The 19,732-nt window shown below is 38.0% G+C and overlaps 1 protein-coding gene across 1 annotated transcript in view; it reads left to right on the forward strand.

Annotated features, from left to right (window-relative positions):
* The window catches only part of babam2 (BRISC and BRCA1 A complex member 2), a 118,700-nt gene that overhangs the window by 10,813 nt on the left and 88,155 nt on the right, over positions 1-19,732 (forward strand). The window contains exon 4 of the mRNA XM_085343003.1: positions 5,249-5,343. Coding sequence (XP_085199129.1) covers positions 5,249-5,343 — 95 coding nt within the window. The remainder of the gene's footprint in view (positions 1-5,248; positions 5,344-19,732) is intronic.

Raw genomic sequence — 19,732 nt, forward strand, 5'->3', positions numbered from 1 at the left:
TAAATAAAGTCATAGGAGGAACCTTGAACATGAATCCTTTGGCATGACAAGGTTTTCTGCATTATTCAGTTTTTAAAATGTGATTTAAAATGTTATCTTCATTTAAGCCCCAAGTATACACAAACACACCCATAATTATGCATTTGTGTTTTTATTGAACACACCCTTTAACCCTCAGATGGATGGATTACACTACTTTATTAACTGAAATAACTGGAGGTCATTTATATATTATACAGGTATGCTTTATTTTAATGCCTATGTTTGTTATACCTAGACTGTTTTGTTTGTATAGTCTAATATTCTGAAATGCTGAAATGTCATTAATTATGATTTTTAATCATTTTTATTCAGAAAAGTCAGGGTTAGCCCCGAGGCTTGTGCAGCTATATATCTTGCTATTCTAGCTCTGTTAGATGTGGTTCACTGCAAAACATGTTGTAACGAGAATCACAAGTTAAAAACATACATATATTTCAGAGGTAAAAAAAAAAGTTAAAAGCTGTAGGAGCAGCAGATTGACAAGTTCCTTGTAGAAAACATTTTTTGCAATTATCAGAAAGGCACATATATACAGCTCAGCTCTTAAATAACCCTACTCTGTTGCTTGAAAGTTTAAACAGTCCCAGTGCAGGTGGAAAAAAAACTAAATGAGCCCTTTCTTTTCCTTATTTTCTCTGATATTTATTCGGTTCCAGTGTTGGTTGCTCAAATTAAACATGTCCAAAGTTAAAGATAATCAGGTCAGAGTATATACAAGTAACCTGTGCATTAAACACTGTGTTTAAACTGTTCTAGACAGACTGTTTAGACTGTTTTCTCCGCACTCGGTTCTGTATGATGTCATAAAGATGGGGTTATTCCTTTCAGACAAACTAAGTGGCCGTGCGAATGCCCAGTATGAAATAATGATTATTTTGAACTAGGACTCATGCAAAGCTACTCTAGTGGAGTAAGGAATAAAACTGTGGGGCTAGAAATAAGCAGAAGAGGTCCCCTTTCTATGATGATTTCTGGCATAAATGTCAGATATCTGGGGATTAGTTTTCTAGCTGATGGTGGGGAGTTAACGATATCCAGAGCCAGCTAAGCAGCCTGGAACCATACTTTGCTGTCATAATGATGTTTTCATAGCGGTATGTAGTGATATGTTTAGATCATACATGTTGTTGGCTTCCTTCCCAGGTTATTTAATGTCAGCTTCGTTAGTCCACAAAACATTTTTTCACCAGAATTCCCCCAAAATGCTGTGCCATGGACCCAATTCGCCATAACAGAGTAATCACTGATTGATTGATGAAGTAACCCTCTGGTGATTATGTGCATGACTTGAAATGTATGAAAGGTTTTATTTAAACCCAAACTCCTTCTTGAACCTTCTTGAAAAATGTGTGTAAAAATGAAACTTATAGTATGAAAATGAAGGAAAAAATGACTATGTTGTGAAAAAAATACATATTTTTTGAGCGGACAGCAAAGCGTTATATCTGTCTCTGGTCTGGCTCAGTCTCCCATGAAATGCACATGCCTGATGCACGTCACTAAGGAGGCATCCAGAGGGCATCCTACTCAGATATCAGAACCACCAGTTGACTTCTTTCAGTATGGAGGAGCAGCAGCTCCTCTGTTTTGAGGTCTTCCTACATGACTGAGCTCGTCAATAGGAAGCTCCTTTTTCCTTTGATTATATCTTCAGTCATCATGTTCTTTTTTTCACTAGCCACAGTTGGCGGCCATAGGTGATGACAGGAATGTAGAGTGACCAGTATTTGCCATAGTCCAACTCGACCTTATTCTCTCATGGATGACCCCGTGTCCCCTAACACCTTCACCACTTTGTTCATTTATATTTCATTTTTGTTTGAATTGTATTTAAAGTTAAACAGAAATTAATGGAGACAGAAAGCAGCAATCTGAACAAAGAACAAGAAAACTGGCACGGGTATTCTGGCGTGGCACGCAGCTGTTATACTTTCCTGTGCTTTGGCCTCAGGAAAGAGGTTTGTCTAATCAAAGATGCAGAGCTGCAGATTGGTCTATGGATCTGCTTGGCATGGCACACTCTGTACACAGCTAATCACTATCAATATAAACCCAGCCTCTTCCACGTGACCGACATGGCTGGTACTGCTTTGTAGTTGTACACATTGTACCCTTCTGACTTCAATAAAACGTCTGTCTGAATAAGATTTGGAGAGAAGGTGCATTATGCAGTCACGTTTGAGTGAAGCTTCTTCTTGCTGTCTAAGGATGTATGAAGAAAACATCATACAAAAGCCTCTATAACCTGTGAAGTCTGCTCTTCCAAGACCTCCATTTCCCTCTGGAACCACGCCAGCAGTTTTTCTGTCAAGCTTCCAGTGGTTTGGAGCTGGTTTACGACACAACCTCTCGTTTCCTCGTTTGACTCTTCTCCACTGGAAAAATACTTCCACATGTGTGTGTTTGCCTCTTCTTGCTGTTGCTGCGTGGAACAAAAAAAAAAAAAAAAAGCAGAACAGGACGTCTTGCAGCACAGAAATAGAGTTGTGTAACGTAATTTAAGAACATTGTGAACCAAGCTTTGTTATGTGAGCCCTCAGTGAGGGCCATTTCCAGTGTGCGCTTATACTTTTATAATTTTATCTCAATATGTTAGTAATAATTTTAAATAAAGTTATTAAACAGAAAATGGGCGAGTACATGTATAAGACATAATGACCCCAAAGAGTCTGAATATGGTAATGTAGTTTACAGTAAATATGTGGGGTCAACCATCCAAAGCAGTGGTCAGGCCATGAGAGGTGAAGAAGAGTACAGGCAGGGTGGTGTGGACAGAGTGACAGAAGGATTGCTGCAAGACTGAAAGGGAAGCTTTACAAGACAGAAGCAAAACTTGCAGTGATGTATGGTTTGGAGTTCGTGGCAGAACACTGCAGGCGAAAGCGCATCAAATCCGATTTTTTTTGACCCTATGCGACCCATATGCGATCATGGTATGTCAGTGTGAACGGCACAAATCCGATATTTTCAAATCCGATCTGGGTCACTTTCGTATGTGGTCCTGAATCCGATACATATCTGATGTTTTAGAAAGCGACTGCTGCTTGAACGGTCATGTCGCATTAAATCCGTCTTTTACGTCAGTGACACAAGACAGACGCCAATTATCAGTGCCGGAGAAGCGCCCGAGAAGACATCGCGAATGCTTCCTGGCCATCCAGTGTAGATGTTAGGGAAACTGTTGAGAAGACAACGTGAACATTTTATTTGTACTGTATAATCTGCAGATTCTGACAGAAATCTGCAACTATCCTTTGAAGCACCGCTCCTCTCTAAAACAGCAATACGGATAATTATTAGGTTATTTACATTATTATGTAAATAACAAAATAACTTAAAGCAAAAATTGGGAAACGTAAAGTCCGAAGTCTGTATATTAAGGGCCATCAGTCAAACAATACTGTTTGGTCTGGGTCTAAACGGAGCACGTTGTGTGTGACGTCTTCTTTTGCGCATGCGGGCCACTTTGAGGGTTCACACTAGAGCGCGTTTGCTGTCACATTTTATTTGTAGTGTGAACAAGCAGACAAAAAAATCGGATTTGATCAAAAAATCGGAATTGGGCATTAAGACCTGCAGTGTGAACGTAGCCAAAAAAAAAACAGGAAGCTGGAAGAGATGAAGATGCTTAGAGTTTCATTTGGAGTTACCAGGAGAAACAGCAAGATTTGTATGTCAGATGGACGTCAGCTCGGGTGGAGCAAGTTTGCATGCAAAGTTAGAAATGGAGCAGGCAAAAGAAGATGAATATAACGCTATAAGTTCAGAAAAATGAAACATAATGTTTTTTACTGAAATATTTTGTTTTTCTCCCTTTTTACTTTAAGCAAAAATAATCTTTTTTTAAATCTAGAATTTATTGCTGTTGTGTGCACCTACATTTATTCTACTGGTTATATGAGTAATATTTAAAGTTTTTTTTTTTTTTAAGTTCATGTGTCTAAAGGTTAATTGTATACTTGTAGGTGTTTTCTGTAGCTTCACGGTAGAATAGCAAAGCTGTGACACAATGAGTGCAGTGGGTATCTGAGGTAATCATTGTAATAGGACAGGAGTGTGCAGAGTGATTCTCTTCTTACTGTACATTTGAAAGTTGCCTTGCCTTTGCTCATTAAGAGTGGTAATCACCAAAGAACATGTATAGAAGAAGAATGCCACTCACCAAAACTGAAATACCAACTACATTAATGATGTGTTACTACACGTGCCAGAAGAGTAAACTGCTTTCAGATAGTTGCATTAAAATTATTTGAAGGCTCAAACACAAAAGCTATCCACTACAGCTGGCCATACCAACACACCTGTCAATCAAAGCTGCTATGCCCCAATTTTAAGTTTAAGGAAAATCCCATATAAATGGGTAAACTAACCATAAAGTTCAAAATAGTGTTTTGCAGCAGGCTGTGAAGATGTTTATTCTTATTTGTCCTGTAAAATTGAACATTTTAACATGAGAGTTTCTAGGGATTGGCTCATTTTTAAAGTCAGTCCCCATAGGAATTAAGGGAACTGTATATTTTAGCCTCAGGGTTGCAGGTTGCTAATCACGCACCAAAACATGTTTAATATAGAGTTATTATTACAAGTAATTGCTATTTTTAATATGGGATGTGTCATTCAGCTTGCACTGTCATTCAGCCGGTTGTCATTTACCAAAAGAAAAAACAAAAAACTTAAGATGATGTATTGCCTGAAGTTTTTTTTAGTGTGTGGTTTACCATATGGGGTACATGATATGGGATTTAAATCAAATATGCAATTAAAATGCATAATCTTAAAACTTTTGCTAATGTGCTGGTGTGCCAAGGTTTTTAATGGTTGCAAGGGTGCATGTGAAATGTTCTTATTTAAGGCACTTAAACTACAAGACGCTAGAGCTTAAATGCACATTGTGTGCTTAGTGCAACTAGTAAAACCACACAACCACCACAATTTCCTGGTTTCAGTAATGCTTCAAAAATACTTTCATTTCTTAATACCAGACAGAATATAGAAGATTGATGCATTTTTTTTTTCTTTTTTAATTATTTGTTTAGAGCAAGTCAACTTTGATTAAAACTGAATGGAAATGATCTTATATGTGATCAAAGCTCACTCACTTCCTTGGTAAATTGTGGCTGTTTACAACACTTACTGCAATACAAGCAAACATTTCAGATTTGTTGTAATAAAGCGAGTAATAACGCGTTCTTCTCTTTTCTTGCAGGGGATATCATTTTCAATGCACGCTATCCAGAATTGCCTCCAGATTTTATTTTTGGAGAAGATGCTGAGTTTCTCCCTGAACCCTCTGAACTACCAGTGAGTAGAATGGAAGAATGTGAAATGTTTAATAGAGGGAAAGGGTTTTTTTATATATATAATTTTCCAGTGAGTACAGTCTTTATCACCACATCTGCTCCACACCACAACATGCATTTGCTAAATCCACCTCTGATTCATTTTTATTAATTCTGCATGTCAAATATAGGACCCATTTTCTTCAAATGGTGGATGGTCACAACCTTATTGACTGAAGTGGCCAGGAGAGGTTTAGTTCATAGTACATCTAAATTTTAGAAAAGCAAACAAACACTATGCATTTTCTGTGGATCTTGAGCCTTAGCTGTTGTAGTGATTACACTTCTTATAATTGTTTTGACTTGCTGTTTATCTGTACATCTGATCATCTCTGTGAATCTGTGATTCACTGGACAGCTAGTCTGAACAAATGAAAATGTACTGTCCATGTTTATAATGTGCCCTTTTTCATAAAGAGAGTACTTCTTTTTAGATGGACAAAATGTAATTTAAAGTTTTATTAGATTCATGTGAATGCTCTTCTTCCTGGAAATTTACCTGGACATTCTTGGTATTTGTTCAGTCATGTTTTGTTTAATTGTCATTAATTTTCCTCTTTGAAAATGGTTCCAAGAAGTCATTTTTTCTTTTTTAACCATACAATGTCAACACAGAAGTATGTGGACAGCTGCAAACGGTTTTGAGCCTAGCAGGAGAACTGGTTTTCAAGGACAGATTGCATCAGCATTGTGTAGTTTCAGATGAGGTGTGGTTGTTTGTTTTGCATATTAATAAAAGCACCACAAAATTGCATCATCACTGTAAGTTCCAGTAAATCCCAAAGGATTTTGAAAGATACAAATGAATACTTGGTCAGACTTACTGTCATGGGGTAACTTTACAGAAAGAGCGCTTTACAGCACATGTATTCTTAAAGGTTTCACAATTAAACCAGAAAGTTTAAAATTTCTGTCGCCCAAACATTAAAAGATTTCTCAGAAACTAAAATACAAGCGACAAAAGCTGCTTATGTCTTCCCAAAGATCGCTGGCTTGGAGCAAAGAATGGGTAATGATGGTAAAGAATCACTGTACTGCACTAATCTGCAAAAATCCTGATAATGTTTATAAAGGCTCTATTTTCTCAGTTATGGCAATGGCAGCTGCAGTGTTTAAAGTTGTCTTGATCTGTGCTCAATCAGCCAAGTAAGGAAATCCCAAAACGTTGATTCTGTCAGCATGGTAGCATTTTCAGTGGGAGAAAAGTTTAATCACTTCTTAGGTCACTTGGATGAGTGATAAAATGTTTCTCCCACTGAAATCGCTGTGTGCAGATGAACAGAATAAAAGTATGGGTAGTGTTTAAAGTTTAAACTTTTTTAACTTTAGCTTTTTAATACTGGACCCTACTTGAGGAGCTTGAGTTACAGTTCAAAATAATATTTCATCATACTATACTGCCCTTGGTGCAGTTTCTCAATTTGTGCTCTGTCTGAAACCCATTTCCTTGCTTTTTTAATGGCATTGTCACTTAAAACCAGCTTTCTTCTCATTGGCTGTTCCTTCCAAACAGAAGTGTTGCAGCTAATTTCCCATAGAGCATACTGTACAGTCTACTCTGTATAATTAGCATACTTTTGAGTGAATGTCTGTAGTATTTTTTTCTGTAGGTTTTTTCTTTTCTGACATAAACTTATAACAGCCAACTTAGTTGTAAACAAATGAAAATGTATGTTAAACATGGCAAAAGTAGAAATTTTCATATTTACATTGTTAAGCTGATTAAACAGTTAGGAGTTCTATCTCAGCTCGATTGGTCACTGGTTTAGCATGTCATTCCTAAATTACATTGTGGAATAATTACACCAATCTAATTTCCTGTGTTTGGATAGTCTAATATTTTGTCTTTTTATGTTATTTTCTATCTAATATATATATATATATATATATATATATATATATATATATATATATATATATATATATATATATATATATATATATATATATATATATATATATATATATATAAGTTCTGTACAAATAAAGTTTATTATTATTAGTAATATTATTATTACCTAGCCAGGTAGAGCATGGAATGTCTACTACCAAACAGCTGTTATAGCTACAGAGCAGTTTGAGACAAGCAAATGCCTTGATATGTGGGCTGAGCTTCACAGGTGCCAGGGCATGCCGTGAAGTATTATGGTCAGTGTACTAATTTTCCACTGTGCCACTGTTATCAGAGCCCATGGCTCTGAGATGAAGAGGAGCGCAGTCGGGGGCATGCTCCTTGTTTACAGGGTTGTGCATTTCATCCCCCAGGGTCAAACTATTGGAGCCTAGTTTTACTGTTACTTCCTGAGGCAACTAAAGGAAAATATTAGGCCAAACGACTCGCACTGTGGCAAGATGGCAAAAGGGTGCCTCATTGTGACAACGTGCCTGAACGGCCACAGCAAATTTGGCAGCGCGGTTACATCTACGCAGCTACAGATACACTCTCTGATGATTAAATTTATATCATTCTGACCCTAGGGTCTCTCGTGCACAGTAAATCACATTGTATAGTGCATGTCATCATGTTTTTGCCTGGCTAAAGCAGGGTACAATACACTAGAAAAACTTTATCATTAAACTTTTCACTGTAGTGTAGCGTTGTTCTTTCTGGGGCATTCAACAATTCAAGATCTAATTTGTACGTAACAGCAGATATCACTGTCCCAGTTTATGTATGTGACATTCAAAAATATATTTTCTGTTTAAAAATATTTAACCAACTGAGTAATCATCTCTCAATTTCAAGGCACCCATTTGGCTTTTGTGCTGCTTTGTTTTTAATTTAAAAATGATTACAGAACCCAGCAACAATTTGCCAAAACACACCAGATGAATTAATTTTGTTTGATCCAAACATAGGATGCAATCAACGCAATCACACCTAATACATTAAAAAAAGGTAATGGAGGAGGCCAAGGAGAAGGACCTAAAACTGGGGTGGGCAATTCCAGGCCTCGAGGACCGGTGTCCTGCAGGTTTCAGATCTCACCTTGGGTCATCACACCTGAATCACATGATTAGTTCGTTACCAGGCCTCTGGAGAACTTCAGGACATGTTGAGGAGCTAATTTAGCCATTTAAATCAGCTGTGTTGGTTCAAGGACACATCTAAAACCTGCAGGGACACCGGCCCTCAAGGCCTGGAGTTGCCCACCCCTGACCTAAAAGGAAGAAGCCAAACAGGGATCCAGTACCTACATAAGGCCCATGCTCAGCTACTGTGCAGCATCCGTTTTTTTTTTTCTTTTCTTTTTTTTTTTTTTTAATGTGTTCTGAAATAAATGAATATGACTATAATTCTGTCATCTCCACAGCCTTTGGTAATTGCTACTAATCAAACCATTGACCTTGTACAATGATTCCTTTAAAAGTAATTTCTATTGGCATGTTTGCGTTGGGTTATTAGATGATGGTAAACACAACACAGACATGCCAATAGGGCTAGCTGGAAATGTGCAAACATTTCTGTAGCTACTACTGGGTAGTTATCCATTGCTATTTTTGAAGCAGACTAGCATGGAGCTGCTAAATTCCCCTGCTTGTGTCAGAGTCTGGGAGAAGTGAGGGGAGTATTGCTCACTGTCTCATAAATCCAGCTGTGCACATAAGGGGAAGTACCTCCGCAGAGCCAGTGCTTGGCAGCCCACTGCTTGTTTATTTTCTCACTTATAGTCTTGCTGCGTTTTGCACTTCATGCTTTCATAATCCTCCTTCGTCTGTTTCTCTGCCTGAGATTCCCACTCCCTCCTTTTTCCTCTATATTTTCAGTAAGTACATCCCCCTCTCAGTGTTAAAAAACTCGATTCTGTGGAGTTCATTAATTTCCCCCTCATATCTCTTACCGTCTGGCCGTGGGAATTTAGATTGTTAAAACTGATTGTTATCTGAAAAATATTATTTTGATATATAAAACTGTGACTTATCATTAGAGTAACATATTTTTATGAAAATAAATAACTTTGCACTTATAATAAGGAGCAAAACATTTTTGTGTGACACTGTCTCTTAATATCTCTTGGTGCTTGTGAGTTCTACTTCAAGTGGACTATGTTTCTAGCCATTGTTATCCAGGGGGTAAACATTAGGCTAATTTTAGGTCCTCTGTCAGTGGCTGGTTGAATTCCTGATGTCTCAGCAACACATTGCTCTTGTTTACAGCCAGTCAAGGGTATCATTAGCTTCTCTGTTTAGGCTTGTGTTTTTCCCTGCTGTCACCAGGCCTTGAGTAGGTTTATTATCCATGTTTCTGTTTAGACAGAGAAATGTATTGTTGTTGCAAAAGAAAAGGGAGGACTAAAACATGATGCATGTGCTACACAGTAGATGATCAGTAAGGTTTGGTAATATTATATGCACGTTAGAAACTGCATAACATATTCTAAAGTCTTGAGTGAAAATGTTTCCTTTTAGACAATTAGGCTCCTACTTAACTGCGGTTTTAGCCTGATCACATCATTGTGAAAGCATGCCTAAGATAACCTATCACCACAACTTCATGTATTAAAACTTCCTTTTGGAGGTGACGATAATACATGCTTAAATCGTTGCCTGCTCTCTCGTTACTGTGAAGTGCTAGCAAGTCTCAAAATGTCCACTCACCCAAAGATGTTTTTATGGAAAAGAAATTCAACTCTTATTAAAGGCTTGTCCCATTTCGTCGAACATTTTATAATGGTCTCAATTTTAACCGTTCATCTAAAAACCTAAGGAGTAAAGTTGTATCTAAATAGATGAAATGAATGAACCATTTCAAAAGCTGCATGTACATAGAATCACCAGTGAAATCTCGTAAAAACATTCGAAAAGTTTGGTGACTTTATCCAAAAACATAATTTTGCAATCATTTTTCTTGACAGATTGTACTTCTCTTACGACTGAGGGTCAAGTCTGAGAGAAGTTTCCAACTGACCTCCTTAGAAATGCTTTTTTTTGTACAATAACATATCTATTGGACCAATATACATTTATCTTCTTAAGCTACAGACCCTTGAAGCATGAGGTTTGGGGCTTTTTAATTTGTGCTGTTTTCACCAGTGCTTATGATCCCTCATGCATTCAAAATTAGATGGGTGGATTAACTTTTCACTCTGTTAAAAACAGCAAAAAGTCACATGAAGTACTCACAAAAACTGATGGCAAAACGTCTCAAATTATTTTCTAGCCAAAACGTGTCAGTTTTATCCACATAGCAATGCTGACTTATTGCTATGGACAGCACGTTATCATTAACTTTTGTTTTAGTTTTCATCTCAACATTCAAAGAGGAGTCTCAAATTATTAACCTTGTCAATTTGGAAGCTGATCTGATATCTATAGCTTTAAGGTAACCTAAAACTTTTAAATGTTAGACTCAGATCCCCAGTGGCCAAGCAATCCATTGCAAGCAGCACTTTGAGTTCCGTTTTAACAGAAAGAGACCTCTGGCAGAGGTTAGTGACTGTTGTACTTACTTGAGGAAACTCTAGGAGCCTTGCCACCTTTAGAAGGTATAGCAAGTCAAACATGGACTACAAAGGCAGCAATAACAAAGTAATCCTCAAACCTCTGCAATTGTTAAGAAAGGCCCTTCCAAGAGTTTTAACCACAATGGATGATGAATGAAAGAGACTTTAAATATCCCTGCTGGATGATGAGAGGCCACATGTCCCACAAATAAGCCATTTATAGCCGAACAGTTCCATGAGAATATGAGAAAAGTCTGTCACAAATTTATTGAGGTTCGCTGTTATATTGTTGTTAGGGTGCAAGGGTTGACTGGAAACTACAGATGTAGGCTAAATAGCATCCAGACCATTGCTAATTGGCCACCAGGGCTGCTCCCTGCCTCAGCATGCTTTGAAACTCTTAGTGGGTTGTTTTTTAACTGGTCAGTCATGTTAGCCCTCATACTAGTTTCATGACTCTAATTACTGTATGTCAAAGCAATGGAAAGTCATCTGCCAGTCTAATGGGTTTATTTTGGGCTCAGAGGGAGCCATTGTTCCTTTCAACATGGAGATAAATCTTAAGTCGGCCTATGATTGCCACCGCAACACTTAACCACACTGACACATTCATGACTGTTTAACCTAAAGATTTAATTGGGAAGGAGGCTTATCGGAGATTACTGATACTATGGCGAGCATGTCGAGACTGTATAACACGCCACTTTGACTTTACTATGGAGATGACTAAAACACCCTAAAATATCCTTAACTGAATTGGCTTATTTGGGTGGCCTCAATACACTGCAATATAGATATAAACAAAAGTAATACACTTGAATACAACTAACATTTAATGCAGCCAGCAATCTGGACTGAAGCTTTGTCTGACCTCCATCAAGAGGTGAAGGGTTTTTTTTATTGGAATTATGTGTATTTGTTACTAGATTTGCATATTTTGTACTTTGTATGTTCATTTTGACATATGGTCTGACAAAATAATGCCCTGTTGGTTTCTGGCTTTTCATTGGATATTAGATATTAGATTCATTGCATTAACCTGTAATCGTTTGTGATGTTTTAAGATGACTGGCCAATAATCTGCCCTCTCCCAATAATAATTATTATTACTATTATTATTGTTGTTGTTGTTCCTAAGGACCTCAGATGATTGAGATTGCTCTAAGCAATCTCAACGTTGTGAGACCAATTTGGCATTGTGTATCCTGATTCAGTTTACTTAGCGCAAAAGTCCATCTACAGTCACAATAATTGAGTCCCTTTACTGACCAAAGATGGACAAACTTAACTGCTTGATGCTTGTAAGAGATTGCACCAAAACAGGAAAGGAATGCTCTGTTATTTATATTTAGAAGCACATTTACTGCCTTTCCACAAATGCAGTGCAAGTGCCCCAAGTATTTTAAATTAATTTTTCTTAACAGAAAGTTCCATTAAAATCAACATGTCATTACTACGAATTATCATGAAAGAACATGCTATTGAATAAAGAAAATAAACTTGCAAAACCAAAGATAACTACAATTCCTTCAAAGACTAAATTCTCGTAGAAAAGCCAGCAAGTCATAAGTGTGCCATAAGTAAGTGCAGTCATTTGAGAATGGGTTAGTCCTGGGGGCAATCTTCAGAGAATACTTGAATAGTTCCTAGTGTTTGTCTTGAGATGCCCATTCTGAATTTTGGGGCTCTAATTTACTGGCCTAGAGTTGGAACCGTTAACATCAGCAACTTTACAAGTGACAACAATGGAAAGTTCACCAATGATTGTCAGAAGCAGCCCAAAGATTTTGTCTGATTTTCTTCTGACTGAAATGACCTCATCTTCTTAGCAATGGTGCCTAATAATCAGTTCTCTAAGACTGGCGAGATCAGAACGAAGACTAGTTCTAAAAAAAACCCACACCAGTAAAAAAAGATCTAAACGCTGCTGTTATGGTCATGTCCACCTTAAGATTAAACATAAAAGCACTTAAAATAAATTTCTTATCAAGATTTCAAGAGAAGATCAGTTTCTGGCTTATCTGTGATAGCGGATCGTGTTTAGAGCAGGGGTGGAGAGCTCAGAGAAGTGGAGTTTGGAAAGACGTGTTAACCTAACATGGTGACAGGAATACAGCGGAATAGGTCTGCCCACGGGTTGCTGGGAAAAATGACCAGAAAGGAGGAAATGACAAAGACAGAGAGCGGAAGGGAGGGAAGGTGGAGAGCAATACCATTTTAATTCCTTACGTAGGTTATGTTGCATCATACATTTTTTCTTCCCTAATTCACCAAGTGATGGCAACACACTGGACTTCAGTGTTTGTACAAATGTTTGTATGGAATGCCCCCCCCCCCTCCCTTTTCTGAAAAAAACAAAAGATAAGGAAAAAAACTTTAAAAGCATTGAAGCTGATTGGGTAAGAGTTTGAAGTTGTGTATTCAGTGCGCATGCTGTAGCATGTCTGGGTATGATTGTCGTGATGCTGCATTTTGCTTGTGGCTGATCTGTGATTGTGGTGCGCTGTTCTGTAATCTTGAATTCTTTACCACCCATTCCCTTCACATAATTTGTTGTACATAGTCAGCATGCACACCCACATCTAGAGTGAGTTATAGGTATTATAATAATAATATTGCAACATGAGAAGCCTTAAAAGGTTCTCTGTGTTTTGGCCCCAGAAAATATAAATCATGGTCTTCTCAGATCACTGACAGTGATTTGAATAAACAGCACAAAATGTTCCCGTTCACTCATACTGACATCAGATGGAGCAAGACAACCCACTGTGGGGCAAAAATGTTTTGGTGTGTTTCACCACTGATGGCTGCAGACAGTATTGTTAGACTCTGCATCTGTTAACCCATTCAGCTACACGAGTAATCGGCTTCCCTACTCTGTCCATTTACGACAGCAAAAGCAAATCTGAAGGTGTCATTGGCCAATGAAATAACAAAACTCTTTATCTTCTTTAACCTATTGTGATACGGGGAGTGAGCTTGCACCATGTAAGAACAGTCATCTCTAATGGTTCCTCTCTTTTTTACTCAACTAATGCTACCATTTGTTGGCCCCTGTTTCCCCCTTTCTTTGTGTGTAATAATTTCTCTGGTCTAGACTTGTCCAGTGATGCGTGCAGGTACGAAACTTTTGGGAGTTCCCCTGCATTCTGAATCTTTCCCATTCTACATATGCCTGAGAGCATGGGTTAGCCGTGATAGCCTCTCTGCACACGGCTTCAACATGTTTCCACTTAACCTTTTTGCAGTACTCTGCTGTGCGGTTCAAAGGTTGGCTCTTTCTTGTTTCTCTGGAAATCCCACATATTTTGGAACTGTTGAAGTGTAAGGATATCTCGTTTGGCTCTGTTCCCTCTAATTGGACTGGACTGTGTCACCTGTAACTGAGAAAATATTAAAAAAAAAAAAACTAAATAGGCTATTCTGGTCAGGAAATAAATATAGCTATTTAGTGTATTCATCTGTCCCCTTTGCTCCAGTTGTAATGATAGTTCAGCTAATGATAGTGCTGGTGGAAGTCTAGCTGCCTCTCAATTACCCCAGTTGAGTAAGATATTTAATTTTTGATAAACCTCATCTTGTATTCATGCAGGGCAAGAAAGACAGACGTATTGTCTGACAAACCCATACTTAAACTAATTTCTGTTGGTCTCTTTTGGTAAAACAGGTAACTCACCAGTGTATTACTGTTGTTTTCCACCCTTTTAATTTGGAGCAAGCGTTTAACTGTTTACGCTGCGGGCATTGTACAGATTCAAGAGAGATGCCTGAGTAGAATCTGGGGTTGTGGACTTGAAAGGCTGAAGGCACAAGTGTTTAAAATATTCTATATTTTTTGATTTGTCAATAAATATCGTGAAAACACCAAAGTGGACAAGTGACTCACCCAAAGACCTAAATAAAAATGGATGTAGCCACATTACACATTGATTTTTGTTTTGAAGCCTCATTGTTAGCATTTTGGTCACTGTCATGTTGATTTCTAAAGGCTAAAGGGACCGTATTTGGATTATAGGGTGTAGTGTCACCTTTATATTTTTCAATTAAAGCTTGCAAACCTGGCTAGTGTGCTACACTTATAGATACCAGATAATTATTGCTAATTAACAGGACTAATCAAATGCTCAAATTTCAGTCACCATAACTAGAGCGTAAACTCTTTTTTCTTTTTTTTTAGACAGTCTGTATTGCATACCTTTCTATTTTATAGTTAATATCACCAAAACTCTTCAAAAGGCTCGAATGGATGCATTATTTGTTTATTTTAAATAAAGTAACCAGTGTTTTTCCAGCTGGGATCGGGTCAGTACTCTGTATCAGAAAATTGCATCCCTAAAAATAGGACATTTTATGATTACATCGTATTTTTGTGCTCAGGGAAAAGTGCAGAATAGATTAGCCTTGGTTTTAATCTTTTTACTTTATTTAGTAGCAATAAGAAACATGTACACGAACGTGTAAACGTGTGTGTGCCCCCCCGGCCACCTTCCCAAAAAATTAAGACTCCTGAGAGAAGATGAGGACTTACACAATGAGGCATTGTATCAGGACAACTCCCATAAAAAATGGAGTGTGAAGCCAATCTAAGTGTTCGACTTCTCCCATCTAGGAAAAGGAAACATTCCCAGCATTACGTTACCCTCTGGTAATACTGCATGCCAAGCATTGATGAGCGCTTCCTATCTGCTGCTCCAACTCGTCCCCTGTTACTGTTTTAACAAAGAAACTCAGATGGCCCATAAAGCTACATTATGTCAACTTGTGCATAGTGTACCAACTGTTGCTCCCGCTTCCTTCCTGCTGTTGGGAATAATGGGTTCCAGCTTTTATTGGAGTTTATTATCGGCAGCGCTCACTGACAGGTCTGGGAATGCTTTTCATGTGCAGGGTATTGTTTGCAACCAGAGACTGATGAAGGAAAGGGGTGCTGGCTATTCCTAAACACTAGCTGATGTATGAAACAAATGCCAAGACTTAGATGGGACAGCGGTCTCAGCCCTCACGGTGGATTGGTGAACCACATTAAAAGTAGTCAGAAAAGTGCTATTTCTGTCAACAAGTTGCTCTGTGTTGGACACAAACCGCACAGATCACAGTGAAGGAAAATACACTGGGCTGAGAATGCCAAGTGTCTTCAACACATGACAAGAGCAATTTAGCATGATCTTACACTTGGCACTCTCCGGGGGCGAAACAGGGTGTGAGCCCACACTTGAATTAGCGACTAACAGAGATTAATTTAATACTTGGGAGTTTTTTAATGCCTCACACTTTCAAGTCTACAGCGATTTATTGGATCAGGTTGCCAGCATCTATAAAAATCACATTTAAGACGTAAAAACAAATATCTTCTCTTGGCCTATATAATTATCTTGCATTTTCAGATGCCAGTCCCTCTCTTATTGGCCTAAGATAAATATTGGATCGAAGATGGTACAGACGGATGGCACAGGAAGACATAATTCTGTCAACTTGGGTCTATTCAGTGTGAAGATGCCCAATTTAGGTGCACATTTTGTTCTTAAGGAAAACACTTATTTTTTGTTGAGTTCTTTCCTTATGCTCAACATATGTACTGTGCTACACAGGCAAATATACTCCGATTGCTGTTATTATATGAACTATGTTGTTTCTCTTGAGTAATATGTTACAACCCAGCTTGCAAGGTGCTGCATAAGATGGAGCCTGACACTATAGAGTTTTTATAAAGCAGTTTTATTTAAATTTCTGGATAAATTAAAATGAAAACACTGGGTTTCCTAGCTCAGAATGGGCCTTCCTACGCTGAATTTAATCGGGCCACTTCATTTACAAAAAAATAGTGATTCTAAATATTACATGTGAGTTATAGTTTTAGATTCCTTCTTGTCAGCCAAATTATTTCCATTTTTCTCACCAGGGAGAACTTTTTAACATTTGGTGAGCTGTCCCTTTAAAGGGTCAGATTACTGGGGGGGCTATCAGAACAAATTGACATGCTTTAAATATTAAAAGACACACTAGTTTTTAATATTGTATATTCCTACAGTGCTTCCTTTGCCCCCATTTCTGAAAGAATTCATTTTAGTTCAGGCACTGTGTGTGGATCAGGATTTTATCAGATTATCGTTTTTGTTTTAAAATTTGGAAATTAGCAGTAAACATGAGAGCTTTAAAGTAAAAGTGTGCTTAAATTAATCTTGATCGAATAGGAAGCATTTGATTTACTGTTTTGTAATCGTAGAGTCATCTGTCTACAGTCAATAGAAGCAGGAAAACATGATAAAACGCTCTTTTTTTGTAAGCTTGGAAGTTTTAAAGTATAGTTTATGGGCTGTACAGAAAGCAGAAAATTGATGTTAGCGTCAGCAGCTCCAGTTATAATTTTATTAGCCAATTCAGATTATTTATTTTTTATTCTTTTCTAAATTTGACCGGCTTAAACGGATTATTCCACATTCCAGATTTCTTGTTTGCGCTACATAAACAAAAGTCAACTTTTTATTCATTTTATTTTTATAATAAAAGAAATTAGTGAACTTCAGTTTCCCCCAAACTGCTTTAAGTTACAAAATGTTCTTACAAAAAAGCTCTCCTGCTGAGGGAGGTATAAGAAAAAGGTAATTAACTGAAAATGACTTACAATACACTAGGGATGGGAACTGAGAATGTTCCCAGGAGAACAGTTCCTTGGAATCGTTAGTCTGCCTGCCTGTCGATCCCGCTTATCGGTTCTTGCACTCTTGCTATGATCAGCTAATTTCAGTTCGTGTGTCAGAGGATGAAAATAGTGGTGCAGACTACAGGTTGGATATGAACATTACTTTTGTTTTTATTGCACAAAAACACGAGAGTGTGATAGTAACGTGGAGACTGCTGCAGGATGAAAACAACTGCATTATAATGCTAACACACCTTCAGTTCTTTGCAAGCACCTGCATAGACAACATGCAAACCCTAAGCTAGCCTAGAACCCAGAATGATGTTAAAGCTGAGTAAATGCTGAGTATGTGCTGGTTTTCATCTGAGTGTGTTTCAGATCATTTCAGAGAGTAACATGAAAGTAACATAACGAGTATGTTACGGCCCTAGCTGGGCCTCCTGATACTGCCCTTGTGTGGGTGTGGTGTTTTTCTCCGCCTCCTCCTCTTTTGCTCCACCCCTCTGTCTCTCTCTTGCTCTTCTCTCTCCTCATTTACCACCTGGGCCCAGTCAGCAATCACCTCTCGGAGGTCATATAAGCTGGGGATGAGCTGTGAGCAGGGTGTGGGGTGTTCTCTGGTGTCTCTGTTTTGTGTGTAGTTAGCCTGCCTGAAGTGTGGAGTTGTGGAAACAGCATAGCTGCTTTACGTGAGTAGTGTGGGCTTGTGGGCCTTGGCAGCAGTAAGCCAGCTGCTGTTAGTGACAGGGTGAGCTTGTGGGCCCCTGGAAGTGCCTCCTCGTGGTGTGGAGTTTTTGTTTGGTTGTTGTGTTCTTTGTTGTTGCAACCTTTTTTCTCTTTTTCCAAGTGTTATTGGTAAAACGGCGTTGCCGGCTCTTTATGTTAAGATGATCTATAATAAAGACTATTTTATTTATTAAAAACACTGGTCTGTTTTCCTTTCATTCTGTTCTGGACTCATTTGTTACTGGTCCCCTCACTCGCATGCCTAGACCCTTTTGGGGGGAACGTAACAGAGTAGTATAACGAATGTCTTTCTTCTGGGTGTAATTAAGAAACGTACTTTGTTACTTTTAAGAAAAGTGTTTTGTGTAAAATGTGTAATACCTTTTTTACTTTACTTTGTTTGAGTAATGACCTCAACACTGACCACTACAAAGACAGGAAATACCTCTAACATTCACAAACATGTGACCACACAGCTTGTAATTATTTGCATGAAATGTAATGTCTTTGATGTGCTGCTTAGAGATGATGGTGATAATGAGCCAAAGAGAATGGATAAGTGATATTGATAATGGAATCACTAAATTCGTATTAATTCCCATCCCTACAGTACAACCCCCTTTACCTAAAATATCCATGTTCAGCAAGGTGAAGGTGTCTTAAGTGTATAATTATGTTCGTTGTTACAAACATTTAGCAAGCACTGTCTGCATGTGACTATTTCCTGTGCTGCTCTGCGCATGTTGCAGATCCATGAGAAGACTGGCTAATAATTGGATATACATGAGACTGAATGGCCAAAACCGGAAATCATGCAATCCTGGTCCCCGGCCATCGTTCAGCTCTTAAAACCTGTTGGTTTCCATAATGTTGTGGATAGAATTGGAAGTAAAAGATGATTCACTGAGCCCTCAGTTCCTTAGATACTAAATCAAATCATCAAGTTCCACAGCTCACAAGGCAGCCTGTCAAAAAGCTGACAAATAGATTTATAGTGAGAATTTTTCATAGCCACGACTGTCCAACCACGCTGATGTTACAACCTTCCTCTGATGAAGGCCACAATACCGAAACATTAGAGTACTTGTTGACATTCCAGGAAAGGACTTTGGTCAACTTTTATCTTATTTTTTGTGTAAGTGCCGCTTGTTAACTCTGGAAGTCTGATAAATGTATTTGATACTATATTTGAAACGTTCTCAAATTACCATTCTTTGCCAGAGAGATCAAAGTTACTGGTCCTCCTGCTGAGACGTTAGATATCAGAGAACAGAAGCTCCGTTTGCAGAGCAACTATTTTAAAAGTAGGCCCCGTGGATTGCAAGTTCTCTTTATGGACTCTTTGATTTAATTTAAGGACAAGCTGTTCTTTTCATTTTTTTTCATGCGTAAACCCACACACTGCCCGTTTAATTTAACAAGCTGTAATTTGAGTAAATTAATCAATAGGCAGAAAGAAGTAGCATTTTCTTATAAAAGGCATAGTGTTCTATAATATTTATGTCTAAGCTATTTTGACTGTATTTTCAGCATTGACTTGG

This window comes from Diplotaxodon limnothrissa, linkage group LG19 (genome assembly GCF_057381915.1).
Source record: "Diplotaxodon limnothrissa isolate DT_005_m linkage group LG19, D_limnothrissa_male_GT1.1, whole genome shotgun sequence".
In the NCBI taxonomy this organism is placed as follows: domain Eukaryota; kingdom Metazoa; phylum Chordata; class Actinopteri; order Cichliformes; family Cichlidae; genus Diplotaxodon; species Diplotaxodon limnothrissa.